Below are 18,434 nucleotides of genomic sequence, written 5' to 3' on the forward strand. Positions count from 1 at the left end.
CGGCAGCCGCTCCCGCCCTTTCCGCCGGCGGCGCGCGCGTGACGGCGCCTCCCAAGATGGCGGACAACCTGCCCACAGAGTTCGATGTGGTGGTGGTGGGCACCGGTACGGGCGGGCTGGGCGCGGGGGGCAGCGCCGGGCCCTGGCAGGGGCCGAAGCTCGAAGGGGCAGCGGGGGGCCGCCCGGCTGAGGGGCGTCAGCGGTGTCTGGGGAGGGTGGGCAGGGTGTGCGAGTGGCTGCTGAGGTATCTGCGGGGACATTTGCGGGGACGTCTCCGTGACACCGGCGGGGACATCCCGTCCCGGCCACTCGCAGCCCGCTGTAGGGCTGCTGCTCACATTTAAATAGCCAGATTTGCTTAGAAATGGAGTTGTCGGGGAGGGCCGTGTGGAGCTAGCCCTGGGAGGGTTTTGCCAGGATCCCCGGCCCTGTGACTGCCCCCACACCTGAGATCCGGGGCTCCTTTGGTGCCTCAGAACGCCTTGCCTGACTACTCCCTTGCCAGTTCTTATTCCCGAAATACCATCCTGCTGGTGAGGTTTGTTTTTGTGCACGTAAAATAGCTCTGAAGAGCTGAACTTCTGTCCCGTTGCAGTATATGTGCTATAGGCTGATAAATACATTTTCTATCATATCCTGTAATACAACTGGTTTTAAATCTTCAAGGTCGTTTTTCTAATCTTTATGCCTGCTTATAAGTAACACAAAACTTTTTGAGTCTTTCTCATTAAAGCACATTTCTCTGTCTGTGAATGATTGCATATACCAGACACTTAATTCTAATCTTCTGCACTTTCTCTATCCTGTACAAGTTCATCCTGTTCAGCTGAATAATGATGGAGACCTGGAGTGTCTCACTGTAACTTACCACAATGTAACTCCAAGAGAAAATTTTAAATACTGCTTCAGAACTAAGATTCTTGCTGTTTGTGTATCAAAATAATCTTGAAGTACTGAAATAGATTTCTGTTTGTAGAACCCGGTGACAATGACCTGGTTCAGATTGGTCTTGGTGAGCCCCACACCTTAAGTTCAGCATTGAGGTCTGGTCTTAAAATGCATCACTGTTTATAGGTCCTAAACTTACAGTCAGATTTTATTCGCCTTTGTAAAGAGCTCAGGGTGTTGTTTGGAGCACAAATGGGAAGACGCTTGTAAATGTTACTGTTTTCCATGTGAAATTAGTAACTGGTTTTGGAGTTCACTCATCTGTCAAACTGCGTCCGTGGGATTTAAGGTTTTTAGTAATTTGGAATAGAATGAATGAGTTTCTTAATGAAATTGATGATTTCAGTGTTCAGCAGAAAAAAACCAATCACCGTACAGTGTTTGTATAATTGCTTAAAAGATTTCTGATTTATATCTGGAGTTTTCAAGTAATTGTGAAACCATGCTGCTCCCGTTGTTGACCAAAACTCTGCTAAAAATGCAAAATTTAAGTTCTTGAGCAGATTAAGAGATCCCTTCTGTGTCTTAACCCTGTTCTGTGGAATGGTATGTAGTAATGAATCTGACATTTTCTTATGTGCTCAGATTTGAGAACATTTTGAGTGTGTAGAAGGTTGGTTAATAATGAACAGCTGAAATATCAAACTGTAAGGGTGAAATATTAAACATTGTGTAACTTCTGTGGTTTTTGGGGATGATCCATTCTTTACTGCCATGGGGTAAATAGTGTTCATGCAGCCAATGCAGAAACTCAGAGGTTTATGAAAATGATATGAATGTTAAGCTATTTAGCTATTCTAGCCACTAAGGGAACAAGAACTGCCTGTGCCATAGAGAGCAGGTCGTGTGCAGCCATTAAACCCAATCTTCCCTGCTTTGGAGCGAGGTGTGAGATTACAGCTTTGATGCTGCAGGAGGGAAATTCTCTGAGCTAAGTTCTCTGAAATATCGCTGCATTTGGCAGTGTTGATTTGAATTCCAGGATGCCTTTTTGCCCACCTGTAGAGAGCACTGCTATAACTAATTCCAGGATTCTCAGAATTCTGCACTTCAGGAATTATTTTGTCTTTTCTTTGCATTCCTTTTTACTAAGAACATTCATAAGTGGTGATTAACACTGGTGACTGACGGGGGGTTTTTTAATCTGTATTAAATTTCCCATTATGGAAGATTGTTTGGAGTAGAACTTTCATCTGTCTTCCCTTTGGAAATTGACTCCTGAGGGAATATTTTAGCCTAGTTTTCAACCCTCTAGTTTCTAATGGTGTAAGCAGTGCTGAGCATACCTATGAATATCTAATTGTAGTAACTAGAATGTTTGTGTTAAATGATACTTTTAATGCATAGTAGTAATTGCATTAATTTCTGTATGTGTGGTCTTTTCCTGGTTTTATAACTTGTGCATCTATTAAATTTAGTAATTAGATTGATTTATAACATAAGATTTGGATTTGTTTTTGTTTCAGGTTCATTTAACTGTTTCCCTGTATTAAGCTTAACGCAAATGCAGCCTCAACTAAATTTTAGTCATCAGTGCTTCAGTTAATGTCTAGGTTCAGTTACTTCATCAATAGTGCTATGGGAAAAGGAAATTCTCTTTTTGAAGAAATTCCTTTTCCTTAATTCAGACATTTTCTTGCATGAGCAAGTTTAGAGCAAGATGGATGTGGGTACAGAAATACTCATCCTGGTGAGTACAGCAGCTACAGTTTCACTGCTACCATGGAATTTACATCCATAGTACTAAAGAAATCAGTCATCAGAGCAGGTCTGTTACTTGGGAAGGTCTCTTCTCTGTGAAGTGATCTGTGGTGATTTTTATTGGTCGAAAAGCCTGTAGGATCTGGGTTTGGAGGGCTGTTGCCAGTGCTTGCCCAAGGAATTCAAGGTGGGCTTTAGTCATTCATTTAAGGGAGTTCCTTATTGATAAGCTTTTGTGGGGTCATTTTTAAATGAGTGCAGGCATTAAATGTGGTGCAGTGATAGCCAGAGGGCCCATGAGGAGTTCTTTGGTAAATAGTCCAAAAAACAGGAGTCTTTGAGAGCGAGACTCAGAACTGGGAGTCAGCGGCAGAGCTTTTGTCTTCAGGCAGTTGTCAAATAGGAAAATTCATAGGCAAAATATTCGGCAGTGTTGAGTTTAGGGCAGAAACCCCTGTAAGTGCCAAGATTTGCAACTTTGTGGCTGTGCAAAGTGGTGTGGATACAGGTGCAGGGTCATGTTTACCTTGGAATTTCTTCAGTTAACTGGATAGTGTTGAGTCTTGACTTGTTGTCTCTGACACTCCCCAAGACCTGCGTTAGCTGCTGGGAAAGTTGTAAAGGATATGGCTCTTTAAAAGGTGTTGTAGTCACAAGTTTGTCTGCCAGTAATTCTAATTTTTTTCTAAAAAGGAGTTATTCTTTATAAAAGCAGTCACAGTAAATATTCTAGTTCTATGCAATTTTCTTTCCATTCTGCTTTTCAGTGGTTATAAATAACACATGAAATGACTTTCAAGGTAGAAAGCAGGAATCCATTTTGAAATATTCTATAAAATAAAGAGTGATTTATGGTTTCATATGATTTTGGCTGAAAGCACTCGGGCTTTGCCAGGTCATCAAAGTCCTGTCAGGAGAATCTATTATTTATTGTTCGATATGCTGGGAGTGGTGTAAGTACTTTATGTTTATCTTATGTAAGTGTAGTGTGTTAGGAAAAATCACTTCCAAATACTAACACAATTTTAAAACTATACCTTGACAAACTAACCCAAATATTACAGATGTGAATTTTAAAGTTTACACTGAAGATTGATTTAAAAAAGAATAATAACTCCTAATGGTTTTATTGTTGCAGGATATTTTTAGACTGTGCCAAAAATGTTTTCTAATACATCTTTTGCTGATATTTTGATTACATTACCTTATATAACTGCACAGTCTTCAGTTTATATCAGCAGCTGTTTAGAGTTGATGAAAGCTCAATGGAAAACCAGCTGAAGATGGATATTTTTTGACGTCAGTGGCCATTGTGGACTAACACAGTGGCACTGACTTGTAGTGTTGATGTCTGGAAGGAGGAAATAGACCCACGTTTTTATAATCATTTGTAAATAAGTCATTGCCTGTCCATGTGAATGTCAAACAAAATGAACACTGACTCCCAGTCCTGTCCTGTGTCCTGTGTGTGTGTCCCCCTTTCATTTTTTCTGTATTCTCCAAATGTAAATGTACCTTTATCTTGTTTACTGATTTTTTTTAACCTGACTAAAATTGAGGGGTTGTGTCCTGGCCTAGCTTCCAGTCTGGATTTTGGGGTGTAGCAGAGGTGCTGTGATAGCTGCCTGGGAGGTTTAGGCTCCCACTGGTACCTCAGACAGTGTTCTTTCCCAGATACTGTGCAATGTCCCTGACTGCTCTTGTGAGCAAACTCATTGTTCTGTGAACCCTTTGCTGTCCTTCTCAGCCCGTTTGTGTTCTGCAGGTTTTCCAGATTATACTGCTGATCTTACAAAATCAGAGCCTGTAGGACTCCTGTGACCCTACTGTGAAAAATACAGAGTAGGTCATCTGCATATCAAGGTGAAAAACTCCTTTAGAAAAAGGCTTAGCAAGGTACTTTTAGATTCTGCCCTGAATGAGGAACAGTTGAAACGCCAGGTTTGTGTATCTCAGTAGGAAATGTGGTTCCACTGGCTGGAGAACAGCCACAGAGCTGGGGGTTCAGCCCTCCTGCAGGAGCTGCTCTCTGGGCTGTGCCAGAGCACCCTGTGAGAGATCCTGGTGGTACCCACAGATCTACCTGGAACTGCTAGTGCAAGAGAAGAAACTTCCTAAATATCCTTTCGTGAAATGTTTAAAAATGTATGAGGAGCAAGGAGTGCAAGGTCTCTTCGCATGGGGAAGCAGAAAAGGAATGAAAATATTAGCAGACTCAAGTGAAAATAAAACGGAATGTGTGTCTGGCTGTACAGATCTTTTACTGCATGTGATTTGCTTTATCTGCTGCTATCGCTTTAAACCAAAGATTAGACTCAGCTGTAGCATGTGCTGGAGAACACTTTTCAGAGAACACTGCTTGGTGTATAACTTTTAGTAAGAAGTTAAATTTTTATTTCAAGCCTAAGTGCTTGTGTTCCTTTTCTAAATAATGTTGATTTACACCAACTGTGAGATTCCATGGTCTTCATTGCCAAGTTTCTCTGATGAGACACAGATAAATATATGCAATTACAGTGTAGGAGAAGAAACTTTTAACTTGTGACTTCTTTCTTGACCAGTTACATATTCTTACTTTTTTTAGTGGATTGGCATTTCTATGCCATGCTCTGTAATGCCAAAGTACGTTCTGATAATGCTCTGCAATATGGGCATATATTAAAATGAATCCATTTTAATCATCTTTAACTTAAAATATTATATACAAGAAGTATTTTAATTTGCAATTAAATTATGAAATGCTTTTAAAGTTTCACATATACCAAAAACACACCATGAGTATTTGGTAGTGAGCTCCTCCAGAGTCAGCTGCTCTTCTCTACTTAGAAGTTCAGATGCAAACAAAATTTATTGCAGCTGGCCAACTGTCTGACTCCAGAAGATTGTTTTGAAATTGTCTATGTTCCAACATTTTTAATATATTTCCCTTCAACATTTTATATTATGAAAAAGCCACTTGTGATTTATTTAGTAGATAGAGTGAAGCAAATTAAACATTTAAGCCTTTTCAAGATGAATCTTGTGTAATTCAGTAAAAACTTATCATCTGGATGACTGCAAAACAGTTTGCAGTGAACAGCTCAGGAACCAAGATGCTCCCACAGATATGAAGCTGTTTAGTTTAGAAATTGCTCGAGGCAGTGACTGCATCCTTTTCAAGTCACTGCAAGAGGCGGTGCAGCACTAGAGCAGCAAGTAACAGCTGCTAAGCAGGAGACACAATGTGTAATCCTAAAATTAATTTTTGATCACACAGAGGTGAATTATAACTTTTCATTATGTTGTAAGACTTTAGAAATTAATTGGCTTTTAAAACTGAAGAAAAAAGTTTTCCACCGTAGCAGTTATCTCAAACTTTAATTTTGTTGTATTGAAACTAAAAATAGAATTGGTTTTTTGATAACTAAATAATGTGCAGCTAATTCTCTATTTATTTTTTACTTCTAAAACGCTATTCTTGAGAATGAGAGTATGCCTGATTTTGTTTCATAGGGAAGCTCCAAAAATTCATGTAATGGAGATGATCTTGGTCAGAGGTTACTGGAAACAACCAGATGCAGGCTTCAAAGTCAGCTTGCAGCAGCCACCTCTGTAAGATTTATTGAGCTTAATCTGCCTGTTATGTATCCAGGAAGGCTGGGATGGAGACAGTGCTCAGCCAGTGGCAGTGAGAGCGAGTGCTGTCAGAGGGGACTGTACAGATAAATGGTGTTGTTCCCCACAGGACTGTCCTGAACCCAGTGTTTGCTGCCTGCCTGCTGGGTACTCTTGTTCTGTCTGCACTTGGTTCTGAGGCAGCCCTTCAGTCTCTCAGCACTTTCCAGGGCATTGTACAGAAAAGTTGGTACAACCCTCAGTTTCTACTGAGTGCTGAAGTGGCCATGCCACCATGTTAGTTAGTTTAATAGAGCCTAATCAGTGTTAAAATTTAGTCTGCTTGCCACTTTGTTTCTTTCCAATGGGGAGCCAAGCAGAAGGACGAGTGTGCAGTCAGCATTGTTCCTGGAGCAACACTAGAAAGAGCCATGAGTTAGTTCACTTTGACTTTGCAAAGTGTTGCAGTGAGGCAGTGAATGCATTGCCTGCTGGATGGGTGGGTGGCAAGTACCACCTATGAAATTCTACCTGGAAGAACGTGTTAGCAATCCAGAGATCGCTAATGAGTAAAATTGCTAATTTTGTACTTATTTTTATATCTGTGTGCAGATGGAATGTCGTACCTCACTGAAACTTTAATGTTTTCTTGAGAAGGCCAGAGAGGCTGATTTAATACTGCATTTGATAAATGGAGAGTTAGTAAGTGGAGAAAGAAGGCAATGGCTTTAAGGAATGATAGTAGAGATTCCAGCTTGTACTAACCAGTCCTTCATGAAGGAAAACTCTTTGTCCTTGTTTTTCCTGGAAGGAGAAATGAGGTGCAGGACAATTTAACGTAATACAAATATTTCACATGTAAGTGTTCTAAGAGGGGGATATGAAAGGGCCAGGAAGCACAGAAAATGTTCGTATTTCTTGGTAACAAGCGCTGCTATTTCTGAATTGTTTCTGCCTCAAATACAAAGAACTTCTGAGTCAGCACGGTAAATAGATACAAGAATTTGTATGGTTTCCTAATTCTTCCACATAAATCTCTTTTATGCTGCCAGATGTTTATGTGTAACACACTGAAGTCTGGATCTGTTGCTGCTTTCTTGTGGTTGGATCATGCAATTCCTGTTCAGACTTATTATTTCCTGCTAATACCGTTGCAAATCTAAAAACTGTTTGGATTTGAAACCTTACTTGAGAAAATGTTCTTTTGCAGTAGCCCTTTTCAGATATTTCAGATACAATAAAGTGGGAGCTGTCTTTCATAATAACTAGTATGTGTAATAACTTAGTAGGAAAACATTGGTTACTATTAGTTGTACTAGAGGGTAACGATGATTCGGTAATTCGATTGCTGAGTTGGGTAGTACAGGCTTAGAATTTTTTAACGGTAATCTAAAAGGAGATGTAGAATTTTTTTTTTCAATCTTGGTGTTCTTGGTGATCGACGTTACTGGATCCAGGTCATTACTCAACTGTCTGTTCAAAGACATTAAACATCAGGAGTGATACATGTCCTTAATCCTTTAAGCTGGCCAAACCAGCAGCTGAGTGATCCCCAAGAGGGATGAGTGGCAAGAAGTGTTAGAGTGATCCTTCATGAGGAAAACAGCCTAGAGATATTCAGGTTTATCTACTCATTAGGGATAGGGGAAACTTTAGAATCCAGAGTCTGCTCTGTAGTGAAGATCCAAACACATTTCAAAATCTGAATATAATCCATCTTAAGGTTTTTGCCAAATCAAAGTTCAGAACAGAAAGCTGTTTCCATATAGGAACAGGTTCTAAAAATGCATATTTCTCTGTTACTGAATCATCTGAAGGGGACCTATTTTGCACAACTGTCTGAGCATCCTGTAGGAGACAGTTCAGCTTTCCATGTTACCATTTCATAAATTGCCATTTCTGTAAGCAGGCTTTTCCAAGTTAGTTTTTTCCTAGATAAAGAAGGACAGTTTGTAACTATATTGTAATTGTCCAGAACCCTCTTTCTTGGAAAAGGCTTTAGTTCAGTAATCACCATGCAGTGCAAGGTCGCATGTAGGAGTAACTCCCATTTGACAAAGCCACCTCTTTTCCCTGTGCCCTCGTTTCTCTTGGAGAAGAGAATTCAGAAACGGGTGCCATGGGAGAGTCTTATTTCTTAGGTTTCCTGAGGTATTGTCACCCAAGAACAAAGGGTGTCCTGCTCCGTCAGGTTGTCCAGGGCCTCTCCAGAAGCTGAGATGCGCAGGCTTCGCCTTCCGGCCACACTCCCACTCTTACCAGTGGGTATGTGGGGGGCCGCTATGTCTTAGAAGCACAGGGTTGGTGAGGAAAATTGATGCCAGCTTTCAAAAGCAAGGAAGCTAATTCAGGGAACAATTTCATCCAAGGTTAATGGAAGAACAGACCTCCAACACAGTATCAATTGGATCAAGCTTAAAGCAATCAGTTATGCCCTGGTAGCTATAACTCGGCCCAGGTCAGCCAGGCAGCACTGGTGATGTTTTACAACACTTTCTCAGTGGCTTTTATCAATAAGGAAGGAGAAACAAGCTTCTCAATTCCATTTCTAGAGTAATACTGTCTGTGCCCCAGTGAGGGAAAGAAAAGCTTTTTTGGGAACTCCAAACAAAGAGTAGTTTTAGATTCTATTCCAGATAGTTTATAGAGGGAGCGAAATGAACCATATATATAAACACGGGGGGACAGCTGAGTGTGGAGCATTCACATAATGACTGTGTACAGCCAGGATCTTATGTCAGTCCTGAAGTGTGTGCTGCACTTACGTATTTTCTCCTTGTCTCCGTGGTCCCAACGATCTGTGTTTTGAGGTCTTGCTTTCAAAAATTCAACTTGAAAGACTTTTGGCCTTTCTAGGCTGTGAAACAAATGTCCGAAGAACTGCTGCAGCTCTTCATCCCTCCTTCTACCCCTGGAGGTTAATTCTGTGTTAAACTTTCACTTGCTGTCGAAGGTCAGCAATGCAAAACTATTTTCATTTTTCTGCTTGATCAGTTCAGAAAAGGATTTTGTTTTTTAAATCCATCAAAAAAGTGGTCATTAAAACCAGAAAATTTGCAGGGAAGTTGTAGCTATTTTCCTGGAAGATATGTCATGCCTGTCTTAAACCTCTTTCTGTGTTTTGATACAAACATTTGTACTTTTGGACATCACCATGGAACTGCTGTCCCAAAAACCGACCATTTATTTGGTTTGGAAGGAGGTCAGGAGTGGCAGAAGATAAGGGCAGAGGTTGCACCTCTTTATTTTGATGATTGTGTTGGCCTTTGCTAGTTTAAAGAGTTGGTGAAACTGTGGTCTGGTGTACCCAGCTCCCAAGGGGTGTTTTCTAAAATGCAAGGTTTTATTTGTTGGTGAAGGCACTGTTGCCTGTAAGGAATAGACAGCGCAGGCCTGGAATTCTGCTGGAGATTGTGTTTGTCATGAAGTGAGCCAGAGTAGATTGTGCCCTTCCACAGCTGCTTTTTCCCCTTCCAGTTCTGTCTCTGCAGTTGTACCAGTGCAGCTGCTTCTGGTGCTGCTGTAAATCAGATCAGCCAAACACTCCTTTCACTTTCTTTAATCTCATCCCTTAATTGAATACATGGCCTAAGTGTCTCCTAATACCAGTCCCTCGAATTTTAATTGCTGTTCCTGAATTACTTGCTTAAAGAGCCAACAGATCATTTAAAATGAGATTTCAGAGAAGTTAGTACCACAGAGCTGCTTAGCTGGTGAGCTGCCCTGCTTTTCTGAACCTGCTCCAGAATCCAAGGCATGTAACTGGGCATGTGAAATCTGGTGAGTGGGAGCAGACATTACAGAACAACCTCATTTATTTATTTATTGAACTCCAGTCAGGATTCTGTGCCATTCCAAGCATGTATTGCTGGTAGAGATACCACCAGCCTTTTGGTGTGCTTCTGTGCTACATATTTTTTCTAAATATAGTGAAAACATACTGATTTGGTAGAGTGTAATTGCATAACGTGGGAGATTTTGATAGGGATACCACTCTTAAGGACAATCACAGTCTTTATGTCAGTCTCTGAAGTGAACAGAAATACACAAAAATGCCTTCAGGTAATACCTGTGTACATTACCAGGATTGTTGTTACAGAGCATCCCACTAAGATTTGGGTATCATTGTGCTGGCAGTTACTCAATCTGGTTATGATAGCAGCGTGTGGAGAGAAGACACTGGTGCCAAGCTCTAACTCAGTAGTGTTTGCAAGTGGTATGTGCCATACAGTTGCTAAAAAAAAAAAGTTGCATTCAGGAGGGTCACCAAATGTTAAAGAGCACAAAATATTGTTCATTGCTTTAGTAGCATGAGACTGTTAAAAATTTCAGTGACTCACATTGTAAAATTTCTTGTGTTTAAGTTGCCTGCTTCTGACCAAGTTCCATCATTATTGCAATTTTTAATATGTCACAGCATGGTAAGTTCTAAAAACTGCATTTATCATTGCAGGTTTGCCTGAGTCCATTATTGCAGCAGCGTGTGCCAGAAGTGGCCAGAGAGTTCTTCATGTGGATTCGTAAGTTACTCCAGTAATTTCCCTTTTTAAGAGCTAAACTGACTAGAAGGGTTTCTGTGTCTCTGTCACTGTGGGCTGCAGGACTTTTCTCTCTTCATCTGGCACCAAGTTATGTTATGCTTCTGTCTCTGCCTTATTTTGGGGGTGTTATTTCCATCAATAGAGTAGGCAGTTTTTGGAAGCTAGCGCAGGAATTTGGAACATCAGTGCTGTGGTAAGGATGCTGTGATGGCTCCTTCTTTGCAACAGGCAGGAATGGCTGCAGGTTTAGTGCCCTTCATTCTCATTCCTGGCAGTAATTATCCCGTTCTCTTTGGTGACAATGACTCGTGTTATTTCAGTTTTTTGTTTTCATTGGCTATCGAAGTCTGTAATAGTATTGGTCACTGGAACTTTGATTTCTGTTATCCATGCCTGTTCTTAGCTATGATGAATATCACCTTTTAACAACGTATGTTTTTCTGTTCATTAACAATCAGAATTATGAATTCAGATTTTTCTCAGAGTGTTCAAAAATGAGATTTGGGGTTACTGAAATACCTGTGTTAGATGTGCTACTTTGATTAATCTGTTGTTCCCTACAAAGGCCTGAGTTAAGTCAGGCACCAGGTATTAAAAACATATATGCATAAAGTCTTTGTTTACAGTTTACTTGCTCTCATTACCTTGTGTACCTTATTTTATTAATTTTAATCTCCTGCCATGTTTGCATTTATCATAATATACTGCATAGGTGATTATGGGAGATAGTTTTGAAGTGGCCTATTATAAAATACTGAGTTCTGAGTTTGATTTATAAACACTGTCCAAGCATTGCCATCAGCAGTAGCTAATCTTATTCAAAATAGTCACTTCACTGCAGTGTTGCCATAAATTGCTGTAGACTGATTTTAAACTGAAGTTAGCTTCTGCCAACTAGTAATTGAAGGAGCTCTATTTCTCTGTGCCAGCTATCTGTCTCAATAAACATAAAATCTGTGGTTCTTCTCAGAGAGCTACATTTACTGTAGATATTAATGAGTTGTTGACATGTGAAATTTCAAGGATATTTGTTAAATGATTTAGAAAAGTAATTTGCAATTTAAAACGTGGAGATTGGCACTTAGTTTAAATTTGAAGCTGCTGGAGAAAGGTAGATGAAGACTAAAAGTGGATTTACTTGAAGTGAATATGCTTCCTCTACTAATTGTGCACATGCAAAGGACTTTCTCCTAACCACTTGCCCAAGTTTCTGCTTTTGGTCCTTTGCTTCTTTGCCTCTTTTAATGCTGTAGTTATGTACCAGTTTGGTTACTGAGGATGGGGCAGTTAGGAGTGAGGCATGTTTAGCTACCTTTTGTATTTGATTTTCAGCATCTGGAATACAGCATTTGTAGGCTGCAGTTTTAATGTCTACATCCTTCCTTATTGGTTTATTTATCTCTCCACACAGAATTTAATTCAAAGGCAAAGGAGGGTCAAGATGCAGAATTTTAACTTCTCTTCTGTGAGAAGTAGAGTAAGCTGGGCGTGTCTTGCTTCTTGACACCTGGTATCTTTCTTATTTTTTGACTATACTTAGCCTGTAGAGCCCTTGAGTGTTCCTTGTGTCCAAAATTCTTTTATTTGAGCATCCAAAAATGTGCTGGGCCTTCTCCCTGTACCTCCCCAGTCCAAGATCCCTGCTTTTGTAGTTTGTTGCACTTTCTGCTAGACAATTTGCCTCACTTTTTTTTTCAGAACTTGTAAAATATGTGTGGTAATAGACCCTGTGTCTTTATACAGCCGTCTTCTGGAAGAGGGAAATGAGGGAGCTGTGGAAGTCCAGCAGCCAGAGAGCAAAAAAGTTGCTTCTCAAAGCAGGTCAATTTCTTGCAAGAAAAATAAAGAAGTTATTTAATTTTAGTAAGGAAAACTAGGCAAAAAATTCTTCATTCTGGTATCTTTTGAGCTTTTTTGAAAAGTTCTTTTTCTGTTTACTTTGGTTTAGGATACAATCTCACAGCAAAGATAGTAGAGAGTAAAACATGGTCTCAGCTGGGCCGTGGTAATTCCCTTTGGTCATGTCCATATCCCAGGATATAATGCGATGTAGCACAAGTGACTGCCACCATCACCCACCCTTTTGTTGGGCTGAAGGATCTCAGGAGCTGTTTGAGTTAAACTCCTCCTCTTGGAAGGCCAGGAAGCTCCTAAACACCATCACTGTGCCAGAATGGGAGTCTTTAATACATTTGCCTGTGTACTAATAGGTAGCACATGAAACTTTATGGGTTTGAAACATAAGTCATTTGTGTTCAGATCCTTAAAATCAATGTGGCAGTAACTTCCTGTGCAAAAGACAGCTGCTCTGATGGGTCAGGACTTCTTTCTGGAAGATCAGATGCAGGACAGACAAATCAAGGCAGCTCATGGGGGAAATTGTGAGGCATCAGCAGCTTCTGTCCAGCCAGCACCAGCTTTGAGTGTCACTGTGGAGGCTGTGCCCTGGGAAGGGCCAGCTCCTGAGCAGGCACAGGCCATCAAATGCTTTTGCTGTTCTTAGTCACATTTTAAATGTGAATCTTCTGCTTTCGGAAGTGTCCAGTTTCTCAAATTGCAGTCTGTCTGCAAAAGAACACGTTAGAGATTCTCTTGGTTCGGATTCAGATTGTTAGTCAGTCAGAAACAATTTGTGATTTCAATGTTCTGGATTGGAATTCGCCAATTATTTCGAAAATGGTGTTAGTAACTGAAGAAAAAAAAGCTAATGTAGGAGAAGAGACAAGCTTTCTGCAGAGGTAAAATTGTACTTCAGCTACATTTCCAAAAGTTTGCAAAACGGCTTCAGCAGTTCTTCTGTTAGCTCTGAACTGCAGATTAGAGATTTGAAAAATATGAAGGAAAAGGACCAGTGTTGTAATTCAGGTGAAATCCAGGTAACACAGGAGGAGTTTTGAGCAAATATAATTTAGGAAATAATGTATGGTAAGGAAGGAAAACATCTATGCTCTAACTTGGTAGGAAAAGTACTTTCCACCTCTGCTGTTATACCTTCAAAATGCTTCCTGTTCTTAATTAGGGGATTATTGAATTATAACCCTAAAAAAGGGAGAGAATATCCATCTTTGTAGTTTGCTAATATAGCAAGAGAAGAGGGGAGCTTAGGCCTTGAGATTTTCGGACAATATTTTAGCTTTAATTAGGCTTTGATCTTGACCATTACTTTAAGGAATTCCTCAGTTCATCTTCAGGGCAATTATAACAAAAATATTTGGTTACAAAGGAGTCCTAATTGTAAAACCATTAGTCAGCTCTTCTCAGAATTCCTCTTCAAGACTTCTGCTATAAACTTTGCTCATTATGTCAGTAATCATGTCTGGTCTTTCTTCTTTCTGTAGTGTTTTCAGATGAGAAAATTAAGCAATCCTGATTCATCATGTAGTGCAGGGCAACTAATTAAAATTCCAGGATAAAAAAATCTGGAAGTTGCTACTTGAGAAGATGAATATTTGAGGTGGCATAACACAGCTTGGGAAGGATGCTCAGACAGCAGAGGAAAGGAGGGACAGCTGTGGTTCATTTTCCTTTGGAGAAGGGCAGTACCGCCTCCTCAGAATGGATGGAGCTCCACAGCAGGGTCATGCAGTTCTTTGTTGCACACACTGGGTTGCCTCAACACTGGGTAAAAAAAATAATTTCAAAGGAAAATTCAGCTGATGAACAGAGGAATGCTCACATGAAAGTGTCTGACAGCTCACAAATAAACTTTTGTAACTCTGTGAAAATAACATTCATTTCTCTTAATGAAAGTTCTAACTTTAAATAGTCTAAATATGCATGACCTTATGTTGGTGTAGATTCAAGAAACCTACGCCTAATTTTAGGCAGGTGTTTTCGGGGATTTCTGTGATTAGTGGCATTGCTTGCTCTGACAGCCATATATTGTATTCCATATTCAAGAAACTTGCAACCAGAGCAGCGCATTTCCTTAAAAATAAATCTTTGTGGCCATGGTTTTTGGAAATCCCAGAAGTGACTGATAGTATGTTGATATTTAACTCTTTATTCAGTGGAATCTGAAGAAACATGAAAAAATTACCCTTCACCATTGACAGCTAAAACAAAGATGGAGGTTATCATCACATGCAACTGTCAGTGTCTTTTACAGATTGAAATCTCACAGAACTGGGCATTTAATAGATTTAATCCTCATTGCTTTGTGTTCTATGTGATACCAAACAGCAGTACTTTTGGAGCTCATCCATGTCTTTCACACGAAATAAGGATGAACTCCTGTTACAGAGGACTGGAATTCCTGGTTGGAAACCATCTGCAGATGGAGCTCTGCTTCTCAGAGTCAGCACACTGCAGGGTGTGGGCCCAGTCCCCCCAGTTTGGGGCCTGGAACACCACGATCCGGTGCTGGAGCCACCTTTATTCAGAGAATGCTGAATTTTGTTGTCTTTGCAAAAGATGTCCTGTTTATGTTCTTCACTATTGCCTTGAAGGAGCTGAAAGACTTTTTTAGGTCAGTTTGTAGTCAGGAGCAATTAGGCACTGCTCAGCAGACATCTGTCCTTCATATGCTAAGTAAGCACCACGGTCCAGAGCAGCAGCCTCTGGTGCTGGAGCGGGGCTGACACTCTTAATGAAGTCTTTGTCAGTGCAGATAAGCCCTGTCAAAAGCATCCCATCGTAAATCTAGTCAGGAGAATCTAACCTGAATTTAGCTTTTCACTGTTATCACACTGATCTCTACAATTTAAGAGTGGAGGAGGTTATGATAAGATTGATTTAACAGCCTTCACATTATTCTTTAAAATGCAAACCCTGTCTTCCTCCCTACATATTATTTTATTTTTTTACTGTATGAAATAACATTAGCTATATGTTCAGGAGGGTATTTCTGGTATCCTTCAGGCTTCTGAAGTGCCAGTACACAGTGCCAGAAAACGGAGTTAAATCCTGAAATAACTGTTTTATTTTGCAAGAACTGGTGACTTTTTAAAATGTAATTGCTCTATTATTTTTCTTCTCAAGAGTTGTTAAGTACTGAAGATGTGCTATGCACGACAACAAAAGCCAACTAATCTGACTGATGTTTAGAGAAATATTGGTAGAGAAATTTTAAAAAGAAAGAGCAGAAATTTTCTTTGATTAACAGCAGAACTACTAATTTTCTGTGATTTAAAAATGGTAAATAGTCTTTTTCAAGCAAGAAGGTGGTAAATAGAAACTGGTAAGAGCTCAGGGAGGGATGATCAAATGTACAAATCAGTTCCTTTGGCTCCACCTGCAGTACATGCAGTTCAGTAAGAGTTTTGCCAGAGCGTCTTCACAGTCTGTAATAGGCATAATATGTTGTGTAAGCAGTAGATAACAGTAAACTGCACTTCCCTTTATTTGACACGATGGATAAGAGAGCCAGTCTTGGCCAAGAAGCAGTATTATCTCTATTTTCCTTTTCTTCACACCATCCCATGTGTCTTTCTCAGCATTATCCATTTACCCTCCAAATATTTGATTTTGGACTATAGGCTGTTCGGTCAGAGATGCATACAGTGAGGAAAACGGAAATTTTGCATTTCATTAAGAGTTGCAAAATACTAATTTTTATCTATTCTGCATCTGAAAAATCTTGCCATGGAAAATGTTTTGAATGTGTTGGGCTTGGTTATTTTTTCTTTAAATCTGAAAAAGCTAGGTTTGACCTGTCCAACAAGTTTTCCTTTTGTTTTTTCTTTACAGGAGAAATTACTATGGTGGAAACTGGGCCAGCTTTAGTTTTTCAGGATTATTGTCCTGGATTAAAGAAAATCAGGTAAAAGTTTCCCAAATTGCTTCTTTTAGGCCTCCTTAACATTGAATCTCTGCTGTGTGCATGATTTATTACAAGAAAAATTACCACCCTGCTTTTGCTCTTTGGTAATTTGACAGATCAAAGAGGTTTGTAGTTCCCAGCTTTACTGGTTGAGACTCACCCATCTGGCCTGGCAGTCTGAGGCTCTGATGTGCCTGGGTCGTTAATCTGATTGAGACCAGCCTGGTGCTCGGCCACACTTCTGGGTTCTTGAGCTTAAAGAGAAGCAACTACACAATTGTTTCAGTTCCTTTACCTTCTGTAAATGATAATCTGGTCATTTCCATTTTCTCTTTGATTATTTTCCACTCTCTGATATTTCAACTCTTGTTTTTCTCGTTTGCATTCAGCTGATTCTTCTTTACAGGGAGGAAGGTGGGTGCTGGATCCTTCCACTGAAGGACAAAAAGATGAATGCTGGTAGTGTATTTTTCAATGACCAAAGTTTATCTAATTCATGACAGTCCACTAGAAATCTTCCGGGGAGGATATTTTTTAGGAGATGGAGCACTTGGACCAGATTAGCAAATGGCTGCTCTGTTATTTACGGAAATCCTCGGAGCCTGTTGGGCCGTAGAAGATGGAAGTTTCTCAGCTCAGTCTCATGCCTGTTCTTTACACTGTGCTGCCTCCTGGCATAATCAGGGGACTTGCTCAGTGCCAGAGCTTCACATTCTGTGTGTTCTATTGTATGATTTTAGAGATTCCTTTGTGCACAGATTAATACAGTTCCCCAAATCACCACGTTTTTCCATATGGTCTCCATTCAAAGAGTTTTATCATAGAACCTGGAATTATCCTGGCTGTGGCAAACCTGTCTTTTAGGAGATTGTATTCAAAGTTACGTTCAACTCTCTACTAAGTTTCTTTTAACACTGTATTTCAGATTACCAGAGCCAATGCTGTAGTACAAATGTTGGCATACTATGATAAAGTAACCAACTCTAACTGTTTTAACTCAAGAAATATAAATAGAAAAAAACATTAGGACAGTCAAGATGGCTTTTTTTCTTATATTATTAGATGGTACAAATTATTTGTGACTACGGAGATTTATAGTTCAAGAACAGCTTGCACAGTACAATTTGTAATTTTATACTTGTTCTTTTAAGCAAAAGACAGATCTCAGTGATGAATGTGAAGACTGGAGAAAACTGATCCTTGAGAACGAAGAAGCTATTCCTCTTAGCAGCAAGGATAAAACTATTCAACATGTAGAAGATTTCTGTTTTGGCGAGTAAGTAGAAATGTAGCAATACATGAACAATTTTGCATGCCCAGAGGTAAATGATCACACTGTGCTTTTGGTTTTAAGGGTTTCACCACACTGCCATATTGCACATTGTCTCAAAAAGTAACCCTGGCCTCTGAAATGTTCCTCATGTTCTTGTGCTTTGTTGAAATCACTTCACTGAAACAACCTGATCCTTCCTAAATGACCTCTCTGGATGCAGTGTAATTTGTTGGCCAACTTTGTGAGTTGGTGATTTACTTCTGCATAGAGAACAGAAATGTTGTGTATGTAGGTAGTTGTACTAATAGGCAGTCGTGCACTGCCATCAATTAAATTTTTCCATTCTTAATTTGGCTAAAAGCTGCTGTTCTCACAGTCAAAAATTAAACCCCTAAATACATGTAAAATGAACTAGATACAAAAGAACAGGAACACAAATGGGCAGCAGTACTGTGACTATTAAATACTTCATTATGCTAAAATGATAAAGTAGTATTTGTCCTTTGTCCTCTTTATATGTAATGAATTTAACTCACTGAAGTTAAATCCACTGAATATAAGTTTAACTAACTGGACTGTGTATTTATTTATTTATTATTTTTATCTTCTGGATTTT

At 39.7% G+C, this 18,434-nt stretch overlaps 1 protein-coding gene across 3 annotated transcripts in view; it reads left to right on the forward strand.

Annotated features, from left to right (window-relative positions):
* Positions 1-7: 7 nt before the first annotated feature.
* The window catches only part of CHM (CHM Rab escort protein), a 56,138-nt gene continuing 37,711 nt past the window's right edge, over positions 8-18,434 (forward strand). For 2 of the 3 annotated variants that reach the window (XM_019287778.3, XM_039571884.1), the window contains exons 1-5: positions 70-105; positions 6,142-6,217; positions 10,697-10,763; positions 16,473-16,545; positions 17,697-17,821. In XM_019287778.3, the coding sequence (XP_019143323.3) occupies positions 85-105; positions 6,142-6,217; positions 10,697-10,763; positions 16,473-16,545; positions 17,697-17,821 (362 nt within the window). In that variant the 5' untranslated portion in view covers positions 70-84. Of the gene's footprint in view, positions 106-6,141; positions 6,218-10,696; positions 10,764-16,472; positions 16,546-17,696; positions 17,822-18,434 lie in introns of all 3 variants that reach the window. The other variant, XM_010402751.4, reaches the window with a different exon arrangement.

This window comes from Corvus cornix, chromosome 4A (assembly GCF_000738735.6).
Source record: "Corvus cornix cornix isolate S_Up_H32 chromosome 4A, ASM73873v5, whole genome shotgun sequence".
Taxonomy (NCBI): domain Eukaryota; kingdom Metazoa; phylum Chordata; class Aves; order Passeriformes; family Corvidae; genus Corvus; species Corvus cornix.